Source organism: Aptenodytes patagonicus, chromosome 5, assembly GCF_965638725.1.
Source record: "Aptenodytes patagonicus chromosome 5, bAptPat1.pri.cur, whole genome shotgun sequence".
NCBI lineage: Eukaryota > Metazoa > Chordata > Aves > Sphenisciformes > Spheniscidae > Aptenodytes > Aptenodytes patagonicus.
In genome coordinates, this window is record NC_134953.1 from 83,164,000 (window position 1) to 83,182,450 (window position 18,451).

Sequence of the window (18,451 nt, forward strand, 5' to 3'; positions counted from 1 at the left end):
GCAAAGGCTTTACTTGCAAGAAGGGAAAAACTAAAGTCAGGATCCTGCTTGAAAAACATGACAGTACATATAAGAACAAGTAATTGAAATATAGTCATTTGATGAAAGACCGCTGAAAAGAAATGCCCAAATAAAGATCAAGTATGCCTATGAACAGAAAAGATATATGCGATTTTGCAACACATGAGGGTATACAGAGAAAGTGAGAAGTAAGGTAGTAACTCACTTTTGTGATATCACTTTATTCCTTAGCAATAGTAGAACAGTTCTCAAACTGAGAACTGACTTCTCAAGAAGGCACAGAAATTGTGCTGGGTAAAGTGATTCATTGCTGGAGGAGAACTGGGATTGGTGAGGGAGATCCAGTCAGTTGGGTAGAGCAGGGAGTTCAGTGGATATGGAACTAATGCTGCACTCGGCCTACAGCTCCACAACTCTGGAGTGGCCTAAGTTTTTCTATGCAACTAATGCACACCTTCTTTTCCCCTTGCCAGCCCCTGCAAGAGTTTTCTTCTCTCTTCTGGTCTGTAGAACTATTGCATGAGTTGTACTTGGACTGAATTGAGGAACAGAAACATGAAATCCTGGCAAATTTTTGGGGAAGGGAGGAAAAAAAGATGTTACTGTTGCTTTAATATAATCAGGAAGGGGAGTTACTTTCTGTACAATATTGTATGATCACAGTATAATTTTGCTTTCTGGTCTCAGTATTTCATTGTGACAAAAGCGAAGTTCCGAGAGGGTGGTTTGTTTGGTGCATGAGCATTTGATTAAAGGTGAACACAAACAAGTGAACGCTTAACTGAGATGTGAATGCTTAACAGAGATACGAACAAGATAGAAAAAAGAAGAATCATTAAAATGTCAATTTTGCAGGAAGAGAGTTAAACTGAGATGGAAGGTTTAACCTGAACATCAAGGAAATCTTCCTTACCAAGATGCAGATAGGAGAATAGTCTTCCAATGAAAATACCAAAACCGTAGATGCTTCTGATTTTGCAGTGTAGCGTGTCCAAGTAGTATGAAACCGATTCTGCATGTAAGGGGGATAAACTAAGTAGGTTTTTTGGCTTGTTGCGAGGTTTATTGTTTTGATTTTTAATCTTTTAACATTAATAATTCAAATCCAAGTGAGCTTTTGGCTGAACACTCACTATATGTTCCTCCAGTTATATAGAAAGAACAGATGATTAGGGAAACAAATTATTTTGAAAAAATCATGTTTTATCTTTCATATTCAATTCTAATACTTCCTTTTATATTTCAGGGTGCAAGTTGAATTCTATATGAATGAAAATACATTTAAAGAGAGACTAAAGCTCTTCTTCATCAAAAACCAAAGATCAAGTAAGCAGTTGGATTAATTTCTGTTAAGCATAATTGTGATACTTTGAGTAGAATCCAATTCCATTGAAGGCAACAGCAAAGTTATCATTAATTTTCTTCTGACCTAAAATTTTACCCTGTAGAGGAGTCAGTTTTACATAATATCCAAAACAAATTCAGAAAGTATTCTTTAAACTTAAAAACAACATACTTATTTTGTAGGATCAAATACTTAGTGACGTGATTTTATTTCTGTATCATGATCAAGTTGGCTAATTTGCATGGATCTGACATTGCAATGCTCACTAACAAGTCATGACCTTATGTCTAGGAAATCATCAGCACAAAAATTAAACCAGAAGTTAGTTAATTAGTATGAATTCATGGCCATTCCTTTGCCAAGTGCATACCCTTCTGGCTAAGCACATTAAGAGAATTGTCATAAGTTACTATACTGGGATATCTCTGTTAGATTATGATTGGGTAAGTGTGATGTATGCATCCAAAGGCGAGGAATGATGTGGAAGTTTATTTGAAATAAGCAAGAGAGTGGGAAGCAACTGTTAATTCATCCTACTGGAGATGGGTTCATGCTACAGACAAGTAGCACAAGAATTTTCCTGCTTGGCTTGCTTGATGATTGCTGGAAAAATCCAGATTCTGATGAATTTTCCTACACGGTGATGCCATACAGAGCTGAGGTGCATTTTGTAGAAGCATGCTGTATTTTTGATTAACAAATGAAAACACAGTAATGAGTTCTTCCTGTAGATAGCTAGTAGAGACACTGTCATTATGGGCACCTTCTTTTCCTGACAGGTCCTCAGGAGAGGACTCCGAAGAAAACTCTAAGAGATGAGGCATGTTTTTTCTATTGTTGAATTACGCAGCCAGTTCACGGAAAGTAAGTTGGAGATTGAGGGTGCTTACTGTACTTAGAGCAGCATATGGCATGGGCATGCCATTTCCCACTAGAGTCCCACAGGTTACCCAAGCACTGCTACTGGTTCTCATGAACCAAGAAGCTTAATGAACAATTAGACATTAAACAAGGCAAATTTCAGGAGAAACAAACAGGAAATGCAGCAAAATTATTGCTGTACTGAATGAAAAAAAGAAAATCCCTAAACCAAAGTGTTCAGAATTAGTAAGTTCAGTCAAACACTCCTTCTGCTTATGCAGATCTTGGTTCTTGTCCAAATACTCACAACGAGAATCCTCTAAAATACAATCTCCAAAAGCCGGCTGCTGAGACAGTACCTGCCACTCATTCGAGTGTACTCCTTCAATCCTCCATTGAAACTGGAGGATTCTGTTGCTCAGAAATATCAGGGAGTTGATAAATAAAGATACTGTCCTTTAGATCTTAGTCAGTGTTCAGTGAGAGCACTGAAAACCTTCCTTCGTGTACTAAAGATGTAATTGCTATCACTGAGAAAATAATTGTCAGTATTATCAGCGAATTTTCAGATAGTATAACTAAATCAAACTACACATGTTCACCAAACAGTTTTCGCTAATCCTTAAGACTTCATAAGTGAATTTAACATATCAGAGTGTAATATCATGTGGTTTTGTCAACCAGAGCAGTCAACTCTAGAATTTATATGAATTTTCTACAGAATACTATTCTGATCTAAATCACATACAGACCGATAGTATGACGTATCAACTGTTTCATTCATTAGTCTGGTTTTGGAAGTATTTCTATAAACTGATAAAACAAGCCTTCATCTATGTCTAATGTCAACCTAGCTTCCACTCAATCTTCTGCAAGCAAACGTCTTATCAAGTTCAACCAATGCATGAAAAGCATTTTACAAAGGTGTCAGCCAGCCAGCCAAAAAAAAAAAAAAAACACACCAAAAAAAGGAGAGAGGAAAAGATGACATATTGGTATGACTTGCTTGTACTTGCAAGATCACACACTGCATTATCACGCCTAAAATAAGTCTCAAAGGGAAAAAATATGTGAAGTTTTAATTCAGTGGAGAGGGAATAAAAGATAACCATCACCAGGATATAAATTATTAACAGTATATTTTGATCCAGCTCCTCAATCCAACTGCTACTGAGATGATTTTGCTAAAAAACAAAAATATGTTAGAGACTTATGAGAAAGGAATAATGGAAGGTGATTGTAAAATCTTCAGCTGCTATCTCTGTCACTCTCGCTTTGATTTAGATCAGCTCTCTAAATCAGAGGATTAATCTCCCAAAATGCTTGTAAGGGAAGCATCAAGAATTTATAATAAAAATGAAAGTCACAGTCATTACTGGGGAAATACAATTTATCACTCTGTACTTAAAAATGCCTGCAAAAAATAGCAAATACTTGTTCAAACTGGGAAGGAAACATTAACATTTGACATAGTTATATTTATTTCACAAAGCAAACAGATTTTGAACTGTTAGTAACTCCTTTTAAAGAAGACAAAGGATGTAACACCATGGTTACATGGACACAGTGAAATTACAGTCTCATTGAACAATACATAACTGGATAACAGTGTATGATTGATGTAGCTGAATACAAGCTTCAGACACCGGTGTCAAAAGATATTCTGTGCAAATGACCCTGCTACTTGAACAATCTGGCTGTGAACGGAAAAAAAGAAATTAAGTCAAGCAGACCATGTTGATCCACTGACAGCTTGTAAAATAGAGGACAAAAATAGTCAGCAAACAGAAATAAGAAATGCTTTCTTTGTAACAGAGTAATCAATGAAAACCTATTTTAAATGCCTTCTCTAGTGACTGTCCCCTCCTTCCCATATTTGAAATCCTAGATCTCCATGATAGTGAAATAAATGCATTTCTTCCAGCTCACAGGTAACATCCCCAACTATGAGGCTACAGAAGATTTTGACCAGAGAGAATACTTATTTGATATTCCTACATTAATTATTAAAGCTTTAGCAGGGGTGACTAAATATGCCCCCTCTGACAGCACATCCTATTTGTAAAGGCTGAGGCATACAGAACTAGGAGAGGTGACCTGAAACAGGATAGACTTGAAGTCTATTTTTCCATATTTATATTGTAATAACTGACCCAATCACATATGGTACAAGACCTATCCTCTTGCCTTACTTTATGTATAACCCAGTCCATGATATGCGCTCTGTATCTATGCTAACTAGAACCCTTAGGTGAAAGCATGTCTGGTGTGAAAACCCTGCCTTATATTCTGTGGGAAACAGCCATTCCTGTAGAGATAGCCAGAGCCTGAAGCACTTTTAGGCATAGCCTGGAATAGATCTATGGAACTTAAATATTTGAATACTTAAGTAGTTCTAAATCTTTCAGGACTGAGATTTGGGAGTTAAGAGTTTAAGGCAGCAGCAGGAGCATGGGTCCCTTGTATTGATGTAGTTTTTAATCAGAAAAGCACCTTTTTTTTTTTTTTTGGCATTTACACCAATGTATCATTTCAAATGATGATTAGAAACCAGGCCATTATCAATGCAGAAAAGAAGTGTTTCGCACCAAGATTAACATTTACAGAGCTAAAAACCAGAAGAAACAAACAACAGACTTTTGTACTTATCTAAGAAAGTTAGACAACACAAAACTGGTAAGGAAAAGAAACCCTGGTGGGCTGCTTTTGTTTGTTTGGAGTTAGGTGGTTTGGGGTTTTTTTTTGGTTTTGGGGTTTTTTTTAACATTATCTGTTCTTTTTGTAATAGCCTAGTTGTTATGGCAACCATTCATACTCCAGCAGGCTTCCACAAAAGGGTTAGTACAGACAAACAATTCATGTTTTCTTCAGCAACAGTTCAAAAAAGTTGCAAAAAAAGATCATAGCATTGTCCAAGAAAAGTACTGGCATTCTTCCTAGACAAATAATAGCATGACAACTTACTTACTCACCTACCTACCTACCTACCTTCTACAGCCTCTCAATCTATTTACTACTTCAACCCCTTCAGTCATGTTGGGGAATAAATAGTCTGTGGCTAATTACTCTTGATAGGACAGCAGGAATCACTAGGTTAATGTTCACAAACCTAATTGCCAATAACAGCTGTGGGACTTCTCATGGTTGGGACCACAGGATTTTAACCCCTAGTTTACAGATTACAAGATGCTGTAAAAGTCCATCCAGTTCTCATGTGATAACTGCAACTTCACAGTTAAAAGTAGTAAGCAGTGTTGTGTAATAAAACTTAAGATTTCTTTCAGCAATTGCATGGTAGAATATTTAAGAATTTATTTTCTGTTTTTCTGTGTTTGCTGTAGATTGCATTTTAATGGGAGGGGAACGAGGAGGTATAAAAAGTGATTTATCAGTTTTATCTGTAAGGTGTTCATTTTGAACTTAGAACTGAGTAAAGTCAAAAAGTATGTAATATTACCATAAGATAATCACGATTCTTTCCTTAAAAGGGAATGTATGCACACAGCTTTAGGTATGCATAACGAAGCTGTAGTTCTTAAACCACAGAAGTAATTATACTGAGTTCAGCAGACCTGCTAACATATTTGCAACGCAACACAACACAACAGTAAAAGATACTGTCTTTACTATGACTAGGTGCAGATGAAGTCACGTCTGTGTAAGACTGTCAGTGGTACTCTGCTTTGGACAGAAGGGTTCAGCCATGCAGAATTGGACTCTCGGTTCACAAGACTGAAAAAAATTAATCCTTAAAGTGACCTCTCCCCACTTAACCTTAGTCAACCGACAGTTTTAGCTTAATTAGTGAATGAAAACTTAAAACCAAGAGTTAGATACAAATATTTACACTAGCAAAATTTTAAGACTATTGAATTTAAAAACAAGACTGAGAATTTAAACTCTAATCCTCTAATGACTGCAAAATCTGATTAAAATACAGTTAAGTTCCACTGTAGTAGATAATAGCTCCAATTAGCACTGAAATAAATTGCCCATGTGAAGAAGCAAGTGTCCATATGGATCCCTTTGAAGGGAACCTGTCTTTGTGCAGTAGACCTATGTTTGTGGGAAATACAGTAATATTTTGTGATAGTATTTGTGATATATCTTTTTAGTTAGAACATTTCAATATTCACATGGTCTGTAGAACAAATTGTTGATTTAGTTCAGTTGTGCATTCAGCATGACTTTCAGATGTCCTGATTCTTGGATGCATAATTATGCAACTTCAATGTTAAAGAACTACAATTTAGTATTTTATAAGTTGGGATAGTATTAATATATTCTGTATGAGAAGCTACTACATGAAGACTTTCAGATATTAATATTTAAATACTTGTCATTGTATATCCTCTGCCAATGGTTAAAAAAATATGTCTTCTTCATGACGCTGTATCTTGCATCTCAAATACCATATGTAGTTCTGGTTCTCCTTTCAAGAAAGTGGACTTTTAAAACTACAAAAGACCCAAAGAATAGCATCAGGAAAGACAAATGGCATAGAATAGCTTTCAGACAAATGACTGAGTATGTCTTTACATTCAAACAGACAACAGAAATCTCTGAGTCTTAACCCAGAGATTTATGGAAGCTGGAAAGGTGTATTATATGTGTATCTGACAGGGTTATTCTTACGTTCTTCTGTATGATATGCCAATCACCCATATCAGGGACAGGTTACTGGCTAGATCGACCTTTGCTCTGTTGCAGCATGGCTATTCTAGTTCCTTTTAGTTTTACCTTAAAAGTGGATGAAACTGTAAAGAACCTGAATTTATTTCTGTGGTTTTTTTTCTTTTTAAAATAGGTCTGAGAATACGATTATTCAATTTTTCTCTCAAGCTACTAAGCTGTTTCTTCTACATAATTCGTGTGCTCCTGGATGATCCTACACAAGGACTTGGATGGTAATGTGGGTTTTTTTGTTATTTCTGTTCTCAAAGCATTGTTTAACTTATAAGAAATAAATGCATTTAATGAATAAATGTTTGATATTCTGTCAACAGGGATTTGGTTTTACGTCTTACAGATGTTTTGAAAGAATTACAAAGCTAGTCTCACATTGTGAATGGAAATAAGAATAAAAATAACAATATTCTTCTTTCACTTCACCGCTAAAATAATCCTGGCTATTTGCTCAGATACTGTGCATCAGATATAGTTGTGCAAACATATCTTTTGGTTGTATTATTACATAACATTTCTATGTCTCATATTTATGTTTATATTTATAAAAATAAAGTGGCAAATATCTGGTTGCTAGTGTATGCAACAATAATTTTAGGATTTTACTTAAATAATTTTACTTAAAACCCCAGATCCCAGAAACAAACAGACAAATACATGAAACCGAGCTTTTGTGCAGATGACATTGATGATAATTTTCTAGCCCTCTGCTTTCTCTAAACACCTAGAAGAGAGGGAGACCAAAAGTACATTCTATACTCATGATGATCTATGGTCATAATGCGTGATTTTGCACACCTATAATTGTCCGTATGGTATTCTAGATGGATCATTGGGTACTCCGCTTCTTTTTTTCATGTGTTATACAATCAACCACCAATTGTAGAAGAAATTGTATTTATAATTTATTCAATCCTGTACTTCAGTTGTATTTGTATCCTGGATATATTGAATTTTCTCAATTCTAAATGCTAATAAGCACCACATTTTATTAACTTACTTGCTTTCAATTGATTTGATTCTGTTGGCCTTAAATACTGAAAGAAACAAAGCACGGATGAAAATACTAAGCTTGGGATGACAGAACTAGCACTCTTCACACAATGTTAGGCAAAGGACAAAGTATGACTTCTAATTTTAATGTTTGAAAATAAGTTAAATCTAATAAGGGCAATACTACAAAAAAAACTAGTGCACAGGAGAAATACTATATTTTACAAGAATCAAATCCAAAGCAAAGTGAGTTAAAGAATATCGGCTTTACTCAGCAGTGCATGAGAAAAGGATGTGTGAATGGGAAGTACAGAAGATGCATTTGAGAATTTTTTTTTGTCAAAATGTATTGTAAGACATTAGAACATCTGAAAAAGGGCCAGAAAAAATCTTCCTGGAAAAGCAAGAACTGCAAAAAAATATTTTTTGACTCTACGTGTATCTTAGAATGTCTCTTCAAGGAAAGGAAATGAGTAGGGAGGAAACAAGCTGTAAAGATTTCACAAAACCTTTAACAGTGATGGAGAAGAGAAAATCCATTCTTAGAAATTTAGGCATAGTAGCACAGCAACTCAGGGACTTGAAATTTTACAGCTGATGATACTTTCTGGCACGAAGAAGCCGCTGATATTGTTTTGTTATGAGAACTCCAGTGAGCCCAAATGAGCGTATTATACTGCAAGGTTACGTCTGGGTATGCAGAACAGATTGTAACATCAGTACTTCTGCCACAGGTATACTTCAATACTTTTTTATTCATACGCAAAGGTTTTTCTGCATCTCGCAGACTGCTTAATTCCCCAGGCCTTTCCTGACATGTTTGTTCCTTCAAACTAAATGTTTAACAATTCACCAGCCAAAGAGTGTATTTTTCTCTTCTATATATATTATTCCCTCATATTGTGTTGTGATACATTTAAGAGACTAGTTAGTTTGTTCTATCTCTGTATAACATTTGTCAGGCTGAGAAGTTTCAGATAAGTCACTTCTGCATGCTCACTGAGATCCCAGTCTTAGAAGCTATGCCAGACAAACCAGCCCTGTGCCCAAATGGTACCCCATTAATGTCAATGGTTTTGCCCATAGAGATCCTGAGGGCTTGATACCTAAACTACTGCCATAATGCATTCTTACAAATACGGTGTTAGGAAAAAAAATCCTTTCTAGATACTGTGTCACAGCCTGATAAAAGAAACTACTCAGTGTGCTGAGAGCATGGCCACAGAAAACATTATCACCTGGTTGTTTTTAAAGTGACAGTTCTGGGAGGAATGCTTTTCATCACAGACTCCCCCTGCAGATTTATTTCCTGTTTTTCAGAAATTTCAGAAATTTAGCACAAGTTAGTATCTTTCATTTACTCCTTCAGGAACAAGAGGTGTACAGGGAAGAACTTAAGACATAAAGCATCCTTATTAATGGATACCATTTAGCACCTGTCCCACTGATAGTTGATAAAAATACAGCTATTACTAATCTGTGGTCTGCAAATCATTTTCTTTTCCACTAACCTTGCTTGCCAAGGATAAACAAGGTTATTTTTCATCATTTACACAAATACATATTCCCACATCTTTACATGACCATTTGAAGGGAGCATTTGTGCCAATCATTCAAGGCAAGATAACATCACGTGTACATAACAGCTATTTTTTTTTACATAGATGTCACCAGTTTCTTACTTGAATTGCTGCTGCATGAACCTCTAGCCCTCCTCACATCCTCACAAGAGGATATAAAGTGTAGTTTGATGCAGTCTTTCTTGTTGAGAGTATGGCAGGTATAAGTATATGTATATATGCTCTTTCTATCCTAGCCTATCCATGGGATAGGATTTCTAGTATCTCTTGATCTGCAATATTTATTGTGTACTTAGTTCAGCTTTTGAAAGTATAATTTCAGTTGTTTTGTTTTGAAATTGGAACATGTTTGAAAATAAATCTTTAAAAAATGTAACCTGAAATGCTTCATAGTCCTTTATCTATAGATACAGAACACATACAGAACTACTTTCTAAAAGTTATTTTACTTTTTAAAATGTCTATATCCATTGCCTAGGGTTTCAAACTATTGCATGCATTTTATAGAACACTTAATAATGTAATTAATATCCCTTTCCTCCCATATGTTTTTATGATTGTGTTCCCATATACATTTGCTAACGAAAATGAACTTTGCATGGATGGGATGACAACTATCAGTAAGGAATTAAACCGGAGTTGTTCCAATCAAAACTACACACCTGGAACGATTGATTGGTGAGTTCCTAGTTTAAAAAAGCAAACCAAAAGTCCACATAATGGTGGGAAGGGGAGGGAAACAGGAAGACAAATCCATTTCCATCAGGAATGGTGACATTTTAACGTATAATAGTGATGTTTCCATAACTCTCAAGCAATTACTTCTGTGTTCCCAAATATTCAAAACTGCCTTTAATTTTTTAATTTTTTCTCTGATTGCATAAGTGAACTGCTGGAGTGGATGCTCTTGTAAGATCTGAATTCCATCAATGCTTATACCTTGCTGAAAAAAAAAGGATGCCCTTATTTAAAAAACAATTATGACTAGCTGTAAATGACTAACAGTAAACTATTGTGCCATTGAATGTGCCAGTTTCTAGTAGTACTGTATCAAGTGCCTATTATCATTGGGTTTAGTAAATAGTAAGATGACATGAGGTGTTTCCAAGGTATGACAGCCCCTATGAGTTTGATACCATTTATATCATTACACAAACAGCAAAAAGTTCACACAAAAGAGTTGTCAAGTTTCTTTTTCCTACACAAATAATTATTCCTCTGCATCTCTAGAAACACAAGTTCAAATTGTTTTATTCTTTCTGGAATCATAGGGGATGAACTAGCAGCCACTGAAGCCAATAAAAGATTTTGGTGTCACTGGGTGTTAGACTACTCCCATGGGAACTCAATGATTGGCTCTGGATTAGAAATACAAGCAATGTCAAAACTCAGTAGATAAATACTGATTTAAAATCTTTATTACTGAGAATTTTTAAAAAAAATAAGGCTGCTCTAATTTCCATTCACATGTACAAATTTTTTTTCTCTTGATTTTGTTCAAAACACTAACCAGATTTTGATTAATTTCATATTTATTTTCTTATTATAATGAACAGGTCTCCTATTATTTGGGTGAATCGAAGCTTGCCTTTATGGGGATTACAGGTAATATGTAAATGGCCAATTTAATTATTTCCATTTAATAACTGTAGACAATATTGATTTATAGCATTTTAGTGATGTTAAAGGATACTTAGAAAAGTTGATATTAACAAAGAGATCTACTTGATGACCAAGTACAACAAAAGCATAGAGATAAGCTGATCTGAGCTAACTGATTTGAATTGATACAGCTTTACAATATATTTATAAAGTATTAAAGCTTATAACAAAATATTGTAGAATTAGATAGCCTTTTCTCTCAGAATTATCAAGCTCTGCTGAGTCAAGTAGTCACTGTTTGCTCTAACGATGAGTTTAAAGTTTATAATTGCTTACGACTAGCTTTTGACATGCTTCATGGGCTTTCTTGTTAAATACACTAGAAAGCTAAAGTTACTTCATAATATAGAAGCCTACGTGTTTAGAGGAGTATGTCACAAAAGATGCACTACATCAGTGCTTTGTGGGTCTTGGACATCTTTTGAAGTTTGTGGTTCAATCCTCAGTGTCCTGGAGCCTGCTTGTTGTAGGAACACTTTTTTTACTTGTGGACAGTGCTGTAGGAATTCTCCCTGTGAAATGTGTTTTTCTACTAAGAATTCCTTAAGCTTCCAGAATGGTTATACCATTATATTCTTGCACCATGCTTAGCGCAATGCCATTACAATGGTTTGTACCTCTACGTAATATACGATTTTACTAAGGGAAGAATCCCTTGATGAAAATGCCTTTCAATTCCTTGCTTAAAGTATGCACAGTTTGAATAAATTTTGACCTAGACATTCAGATTACTGTATTCAATTTAATTAAAAAATACTAAGTTTTATTTGCTTATGGTCACAATCTTATTCTAATAAGTTTATTTGATAAACATAGGAATTTATACATATGTGTATGCATGTGTATATACACATGCATTCACAGTAGAATATATACAATAGTTACAAACAAAGATTTCTTTTTATTTGAGATACAACCTGAGTTTATATAAAACAGTAATACTTATTTGAAGAAACTGATATTATATTTTGATAGCATATTTTAATAATTTTCCAATTCATAGCATCTTTTTTAATTCTAGATAATGATATTGCGAGTGCAAATAGTGCACTCTTCTGAGTTTTCAGTAGTAGTGAGCATGAGTTTAAAATTAGAAATCCTGAGAATTGTTTGACTTCAGGCTCCAGCTGAATTTGTACATCTTCTTGATAGAATATTCCTACAATATACATTAAAATACAAATATTTGCTATGCAAAGGATTTAAGTAAGTTTTGTGGTTATTTAATATGTATAAAGTTTTAAGTAAATTTTTTACTATTTTGATATTTGACTATTTAAATATTTTTAAATTACATAGTACATACACTAACTACATATAATCTAAGTGAAGGCTGACAAGTTGAGCTCAGTTGCATTTAAATGTTAAAATCAATAATGATTAATCTGTATCATTTTTTGCTGTTTTCAACTTTCTGAATTATATACAGTGAAAAAAAAAAAGTATTTGTTTTTCCACACATTCATAACATCTTTACAGAAAAATAAAGAGCTGACTAGCTTCCATTATTTACAGCTTCCTCCTTCTCTCTCCTTCTCTGTCTCGTGAAAAGATCTCAGTACCTTTTAGGAACAGACAACTGAAACTTGAGAAACAATCTGGCAGACTGTGTATGGAGCTCTCTAAAAACCATGGAAAGGCCACCCTGCAGGCTCTCTGGAGTGTTATACTTGGAAAAGAGCAATGAGACTCAAGTCACAGCCTGTGCTTTAGTCAGAAAAATAACGATATTTCAGCTTCATGCTAAATGCTGTTAGCTGAGATGGTTTCAGAGGATGCATGGAAAAGCTGGTTTTTATTATCTTTTACTTTTCATTGTAATGCTTAACGTCATATATTCTTTAGAAGCCAATATTAATACACATATTTTATCACTTCACTTAAGGTTTCTGTGGCTTTAATAAGTCTCTTTGAAACTCTGCTGCTGAGTTATCTAAGCTACAAGGTAAGTAACGTTAGTTACTTTTAGGCATAATTCATCACAAAAAGTAACTGAGTTAAATGTTTCAATATAAAATTCATGTGCCTGCATTTGTGCCCATGCTGATGTACAAGCAGGAACTTGAGAAAAACACACATGTAGAGGACAGCATATTGTCACAGGCGGCCCTGTTTATATTTCCTAAATTTATGAGCAAACAGTAATATCTAGAGCGTGGAAGTCAGAAATGAAATTTCCATTTTTTTCCATTATCCACTGTCACATTGTAATTTGAAAACACAGTCTCAAAAGTGACATTGATTTTTGGATACTGATTTTTCAACTGCACCATTTTATATTTCTATCCATAATGCAATGGACACAATTCTCATTGATGTCAAAGCTGTAGCTGCTCAGTATCTATAACTCAAGTTTCAGGCCTCTAAAACTGCACGCCAGAAAATTAGGCCAAGACATTTTTTTTTTTTCTTTTTAATTATGGATACCTACATACTTGTGTTATCCATCTCTCTGATGCTATTGGAACATCTTTGCAAAATGCTTGAAATCATCTGATGTGAATACAATATATTTTTGTATTTGCATTCTTCTTAAAAAGTTTTAATTTCCTAATATTTTTATTCAATTTTCTTCATTACATTTTGTTATGTGCTATCCTAGTGTGTTTTAGGTACTCTGCATTTTTAGTATCTTCAGGAGAAAAAATACTAATATCATTTATCAAAGTAAATTTGAAAAGACTTGGTTTCTAAAGCTGAAAATATCTTGGAGCATAATCTTTTTTTTTTTTTAATTTTTGAATTTACTGACATTCAGTAGCTATCAGAGCCGCCACTGAAGTTAGAGAGTCGTACTTTAGTGTGCTTATCAAGTCATTATGGTATATATGTTTTCCTTAGCAGCCAATAATGCTGAGGCTTAAAACTGTCTATTGTCTAAAAATTGTTGTTCTTAATCCTTGTAAGTAGCATATACTATTTAGGTGTTGGGGGTTACAAATGCGAATCAATTATAGGCAGAAGCAATCCAAAATTAACACATCTAGTGCCAAGACAGCAAAGAGCAATCACAAGTTATACTGTTCCTGAGTTTATCGGGCAGCATTTTATCCCTATCCATTCTGCTTGTGGTCTGCATCAATTTCAGTGAGTACAGACGATGAAAGAAATACTGGCAAGTCGGTTCCCATGAGAAGTTACTTATTAGTGTGCAATGGGTGTAAAGCTCTACTATCCTGACTTGCTGCATATACCTGTCACAGAAGTTGAGGCAATTTTATGATGGCTATATTTCCACTTCCCATAAGGGAATAAGAGTAACGCAAGGAAGAATAATAGTACTGAAATGCACTTTGGCAATCCACCTGATGCAAACACCTCCTTCCCTCTGGTCCTGTCCTCTTAGTTACAATCTGGAAAAGTCATGATACAGCCATTTACCCTAGTTTTACATCAGTCTCAGGAAGCCAAGAGGGCTGTTATTTCGCCCACTGTGAGGCCTTTCTGCACAGCCAGGATGGCCGAAGGAGTGTAAATCATGTAAATCTGTGACAGATTACTTATTTCATGCCAACATTTCCAAAGCTTTTACAATTTAGGCACAAGTCAGAGGATGAGCCGGGAAGAAAACAACAAGAAAAAGATGATTGGTTTTGCATTTGTGTGCACATTGCTAGGATTTCACAAATAACCTGTAAAATAAATAAAGCAGTCATTTGAGAGAATACTGCAAGGAATTTACCTTTCTGACACTTGGTTGATAACATATGACAAATGATTCAACATGCAGAATAGTGAGGACATAATAGTATACCATGCTACTGGGATACAGTGGATTTGCGTTTTTTATTGCTTTTATATGGGGAGGAATGCAAAGAACATAGCACTGTATTACACTGCTGATCACTTGGATCCAAGAATGAATAGTTTACAATCTGCATTCTCACAGCTTAACCGATTACATGAGGGTTTGCCCTTGGCCAAAATTCTGAAAGATGTCTACATTAGAAATTTTCATTGCCAAAACTCATCAGAGACATCTGGCAATCCTACTATATCACTGGCGCACTGGCAGTCTTAGCTGCTTTTATCATTACCATACATTCTCACTGCAAAAGGCAGATTTGCAGAAGACATGACGCATTTGTATGTGGAAGCCAGAATCTTACACGCATCACTAAGTACCTCAAGCACATCTGCACAGGCATTTTGTCTGCACAAGTAAATTATGTGACATTTCTTTTCTATAATGCAGAAAAGAAAGCTCTTAATAAAAATGAGGAAATTAGTGAAAACACAGAATGGGTCAAGTTGGGAAAATCAAATTTTCTTTTGATTTTATTATTCCTACAAATAAAACCTCAGTTTACAGTCTAATAATTTCACTTCTGTTTACCGGGCTGCTTACCACATGAAATATTTAAGATTATTCAAGTATGTCTAACTCACACCAATTACAATTACATGGAAGACAATAATCCCTGCCCCATAGGTACAATGGCTTCCAGATGTGAAAAGTTAAAAATAGAAAAAGAATTTTATATGCTATGGAGCTTGTATTTAATTTTCAGTAGTTATATCAGCTGGTTATTTTGACAGGAAAGATTAATATGTCATTGCAACTGAAAATATAGTGCTGTACTGCAAATTCTTGTAATATTGCCATGATATATGCTACATTGTTATTGCATTACCTATGACAGAGTCGTGATATAGAGTTAGTAAAGCTGTAAGTCACTGAATTTTAAATACCTTCTTTTTTAAACGTATGGATTTTCATCCCAACATTTAATCGTTCACAGTCACCACTCAGACGTGGAAAAGAAGTAGTATTATCACCATCCTGTAGCTAACAGTAAGCAGATTAAAAGATCAGTACCACTTTCATTGAAATATGTGGGAAGACCTCTGATTTCATGTAAGCAAGATCAAGTTCCAAAAAGCCCTGAAATGTACTAAAGTGTTTGTGGCAGAAATACAGAACTTTGATCTTGTAGTCCTAATTCAAATATTAAACACTGGATTGTCTTCCTTACTTCTCTCTCCAAAACAGTTGGGAAAGAGGAAATACAAAGTAAAGATAAAAAGATAAATGCAAAGGAAGGAAGGACTCACTATAGAATACTGCTATCTTTCCCTAACTTAATTTCATTCCTCTTTTTAATATTTATTTCTTAATAAGTTAATATCTTAATAGCAGGATTAGAATTAATAAAGAGAAATATCCAGACCTCTGTGACTAACATGCAGAGGCTAATGAAACAAGATTAAGAGAAAACAAGCTGGTATTTTTTCTTTGGAAAATACAACATATTTGCATTCCTCTTTTGCTTTATATTTTGCCATGAAGTTCTATCAGACGGATGTACAGAGAGCGGCTCATCATTCGTAACAAATGTTAGTATGGACTATAGGGCAGTCACCTGTGTATAGGGGTAATCAAAACAGTTGATTTGATGGTAAAATCTTCTGAGCAGGGCATGTCCTTTGGATATATGTCTCTGCAACTCTTACACTGTACTAGGGCTTTGTCTCTAGATTTTAGACACTAAGTCAATAAGCATTAAGGTAAGAAAAACTTGGGCACAGTCAAAAGCTAAAGCACTGTAATGCAGGATTTTAAAGATTTAGAGGTTTCTAAGAAAAGAAGTAGAAAGAGTTGCAGATAAAAGAATTTGCCAGCAGGGTTGTCTGTTACTTGTATGAAGAGTCATTGAAAAATGAGAATTACTAAAAAGGTAATTCCTTAGGACAGGAACCTCACCTCCTTATCTGTGTGTAAGCGTGCACATAAAAATAAAAGTAAACTAACCTTTGAAGAACGAAAAAACAGAGACAAGATGTCTGTGTGTGATTCCAAGGTACCTAAAAATGCAATAGAAGAAAACAGGAGCATATTATTCTCTGAAAAAAATGAAAACTTAATTTAATGAAGCTCTTCATTAGCTGAGAGAATGAGTTGACTAGTTAATGCAATTAGAATTCTCCATTTGAGCTGTCTTACTAACTAGGTCATAGCAAGGAAATATATGGAAACAGAGAACTGCTCTAGTAAAAATACAGATTTAAAAGTATATATTTCTACCTGTGAGGTACATTATGATAAACAGTAAGAAAAATAGGCCAGAGTAGCCTATATTCTATATTCACATTTGACATATATGTTTAAATCTGAGGTGAATGATCTTCCTGAAATTCAGCTAGTGGAAGAGACTCCATATGTGGCATTGGAATATCACATATACTTCTCATCAGAACTATATGTAAGCCTACTGTGACATGGTGGTTTTTTTTTTTCCTTTTCTTTGAAGGGAAATATCTGGGAACAAATTCTGAGAATACCTTTTCTCCTGGAAATAATTAATGCTGTCCCTTTCATCATCACGGTAAACATATTTGAATTAATACATTTGCACATCGCAATTTTATAGCTGCGCAAATAGTCTTAATTTTTATTGGAGTAAATTTGAATCTTATGTGGATGACAAATTTGTGCCTGTGGGAACAGAAATTTGTCAACAACAAGAAGATAGTTTGCTACTTGAATGAAGTAATAATACAGATCACTTTCCCCTTCCTCCCTGATAGGGGACAAACAAAACCAAAACCCTCTGACTCAAACTACAGCACAATCAATAAAATAAACCAGCTAGATATAAAAATCTAAGAATCTCTGGTGTCTGCACTGAAAACTGACTGTTCTTATTTTATCAAATTATCTTACATACAGTTTATCACAAAGGAAGAAAAAATGTTATTTAAAGCCATATCTTACACTAGAAACACATTAATAATAAGTATTTTTCTCAAGTGTTTCATTGCTGCTTGAATAAAAAAGCTCTATTCTTGAATAGAAAAGCTTTTAATGAATTTGTTAATTTTTCTTTCAGATTTTCTGGCCATTCCTAAGAAACCTGTTTATTCCTGTATTTTTAAATTGTTGGCTGGCAAAGCATGCTTTAGAGAATATGATTGTAAGTATGACAAAGGAAATAACTATTTTAGAGTTTCTGGTTTTTTAGTATACTGTCTTTAGTGGGATTTTGGCAGTACAGTCCACTGTCCAACTTTAATAGGAAGCTAACCAGATCTGTATTTAGATTATACAAATGGTCAAGTATTGCTAAACTGCTTTCTGCATCAAAATTAGAAAAAATTAAGACATCAAGTAAAATCTCAATTAGTATAAATTGTTACTGTTCCAATAAGGGAAACTTGGAATGGCTGGTTCTGCTACTCTTCCATTCATATGCAATTGCAGGGAACTCAGCTGCTATGCCTTAATTGGTCCTTGCAGCCTGTAATTTGAAAGCTAGACATGAGCAGACAGATCTTAAGGCAGTTTGCAATAGTATCAGAATTG

The 18,451-nt window shown here is 34.6% G+C and overlaps 1 protein-coding gene across 2 annotated transcripts in view; it reads left to right on the forward strand.

The window, feature by feature from the left end:
• KCNT2 (potassium sodium-activated channel subfamily T member 2) overlaps positions 1–18,451 on the forward strand; it is a 172,912-nt gene that overhangs the window by 45,888 nt on the left and 108,573 nt on the right. For both annotated transcript variants that reach the window (XM_076338001.1, XM_076338000.1), the window contains exons 2-8: positions 1,268–1,347; positions 7,035–7,134; positions 10,108–10,164; positions 11,043–11,091; positions 13,034–13,093; positions 17,400–17,474; positions 17,979–18,062. In XM_076338001.1, coding sequence (XP_076194116.1) covers positions 1,268–1,347; positions 7,035–7,134; positions 10,108–10,164; positions 11,043–11,091; positions 13,034–13,093; positions 17,400–17,474; positions 17,979–18,062 — 505 coding nt within the window. The remainder of the gene's footprint in view (positions 1–1,267; positions 1,348–7,034; positions 7,135–10,107; positions 10,165–11,042; positions 11,092–13,033; positions 13,094–17,399; positions 17,475–17,978; positions 18,063–18,451) is intronic.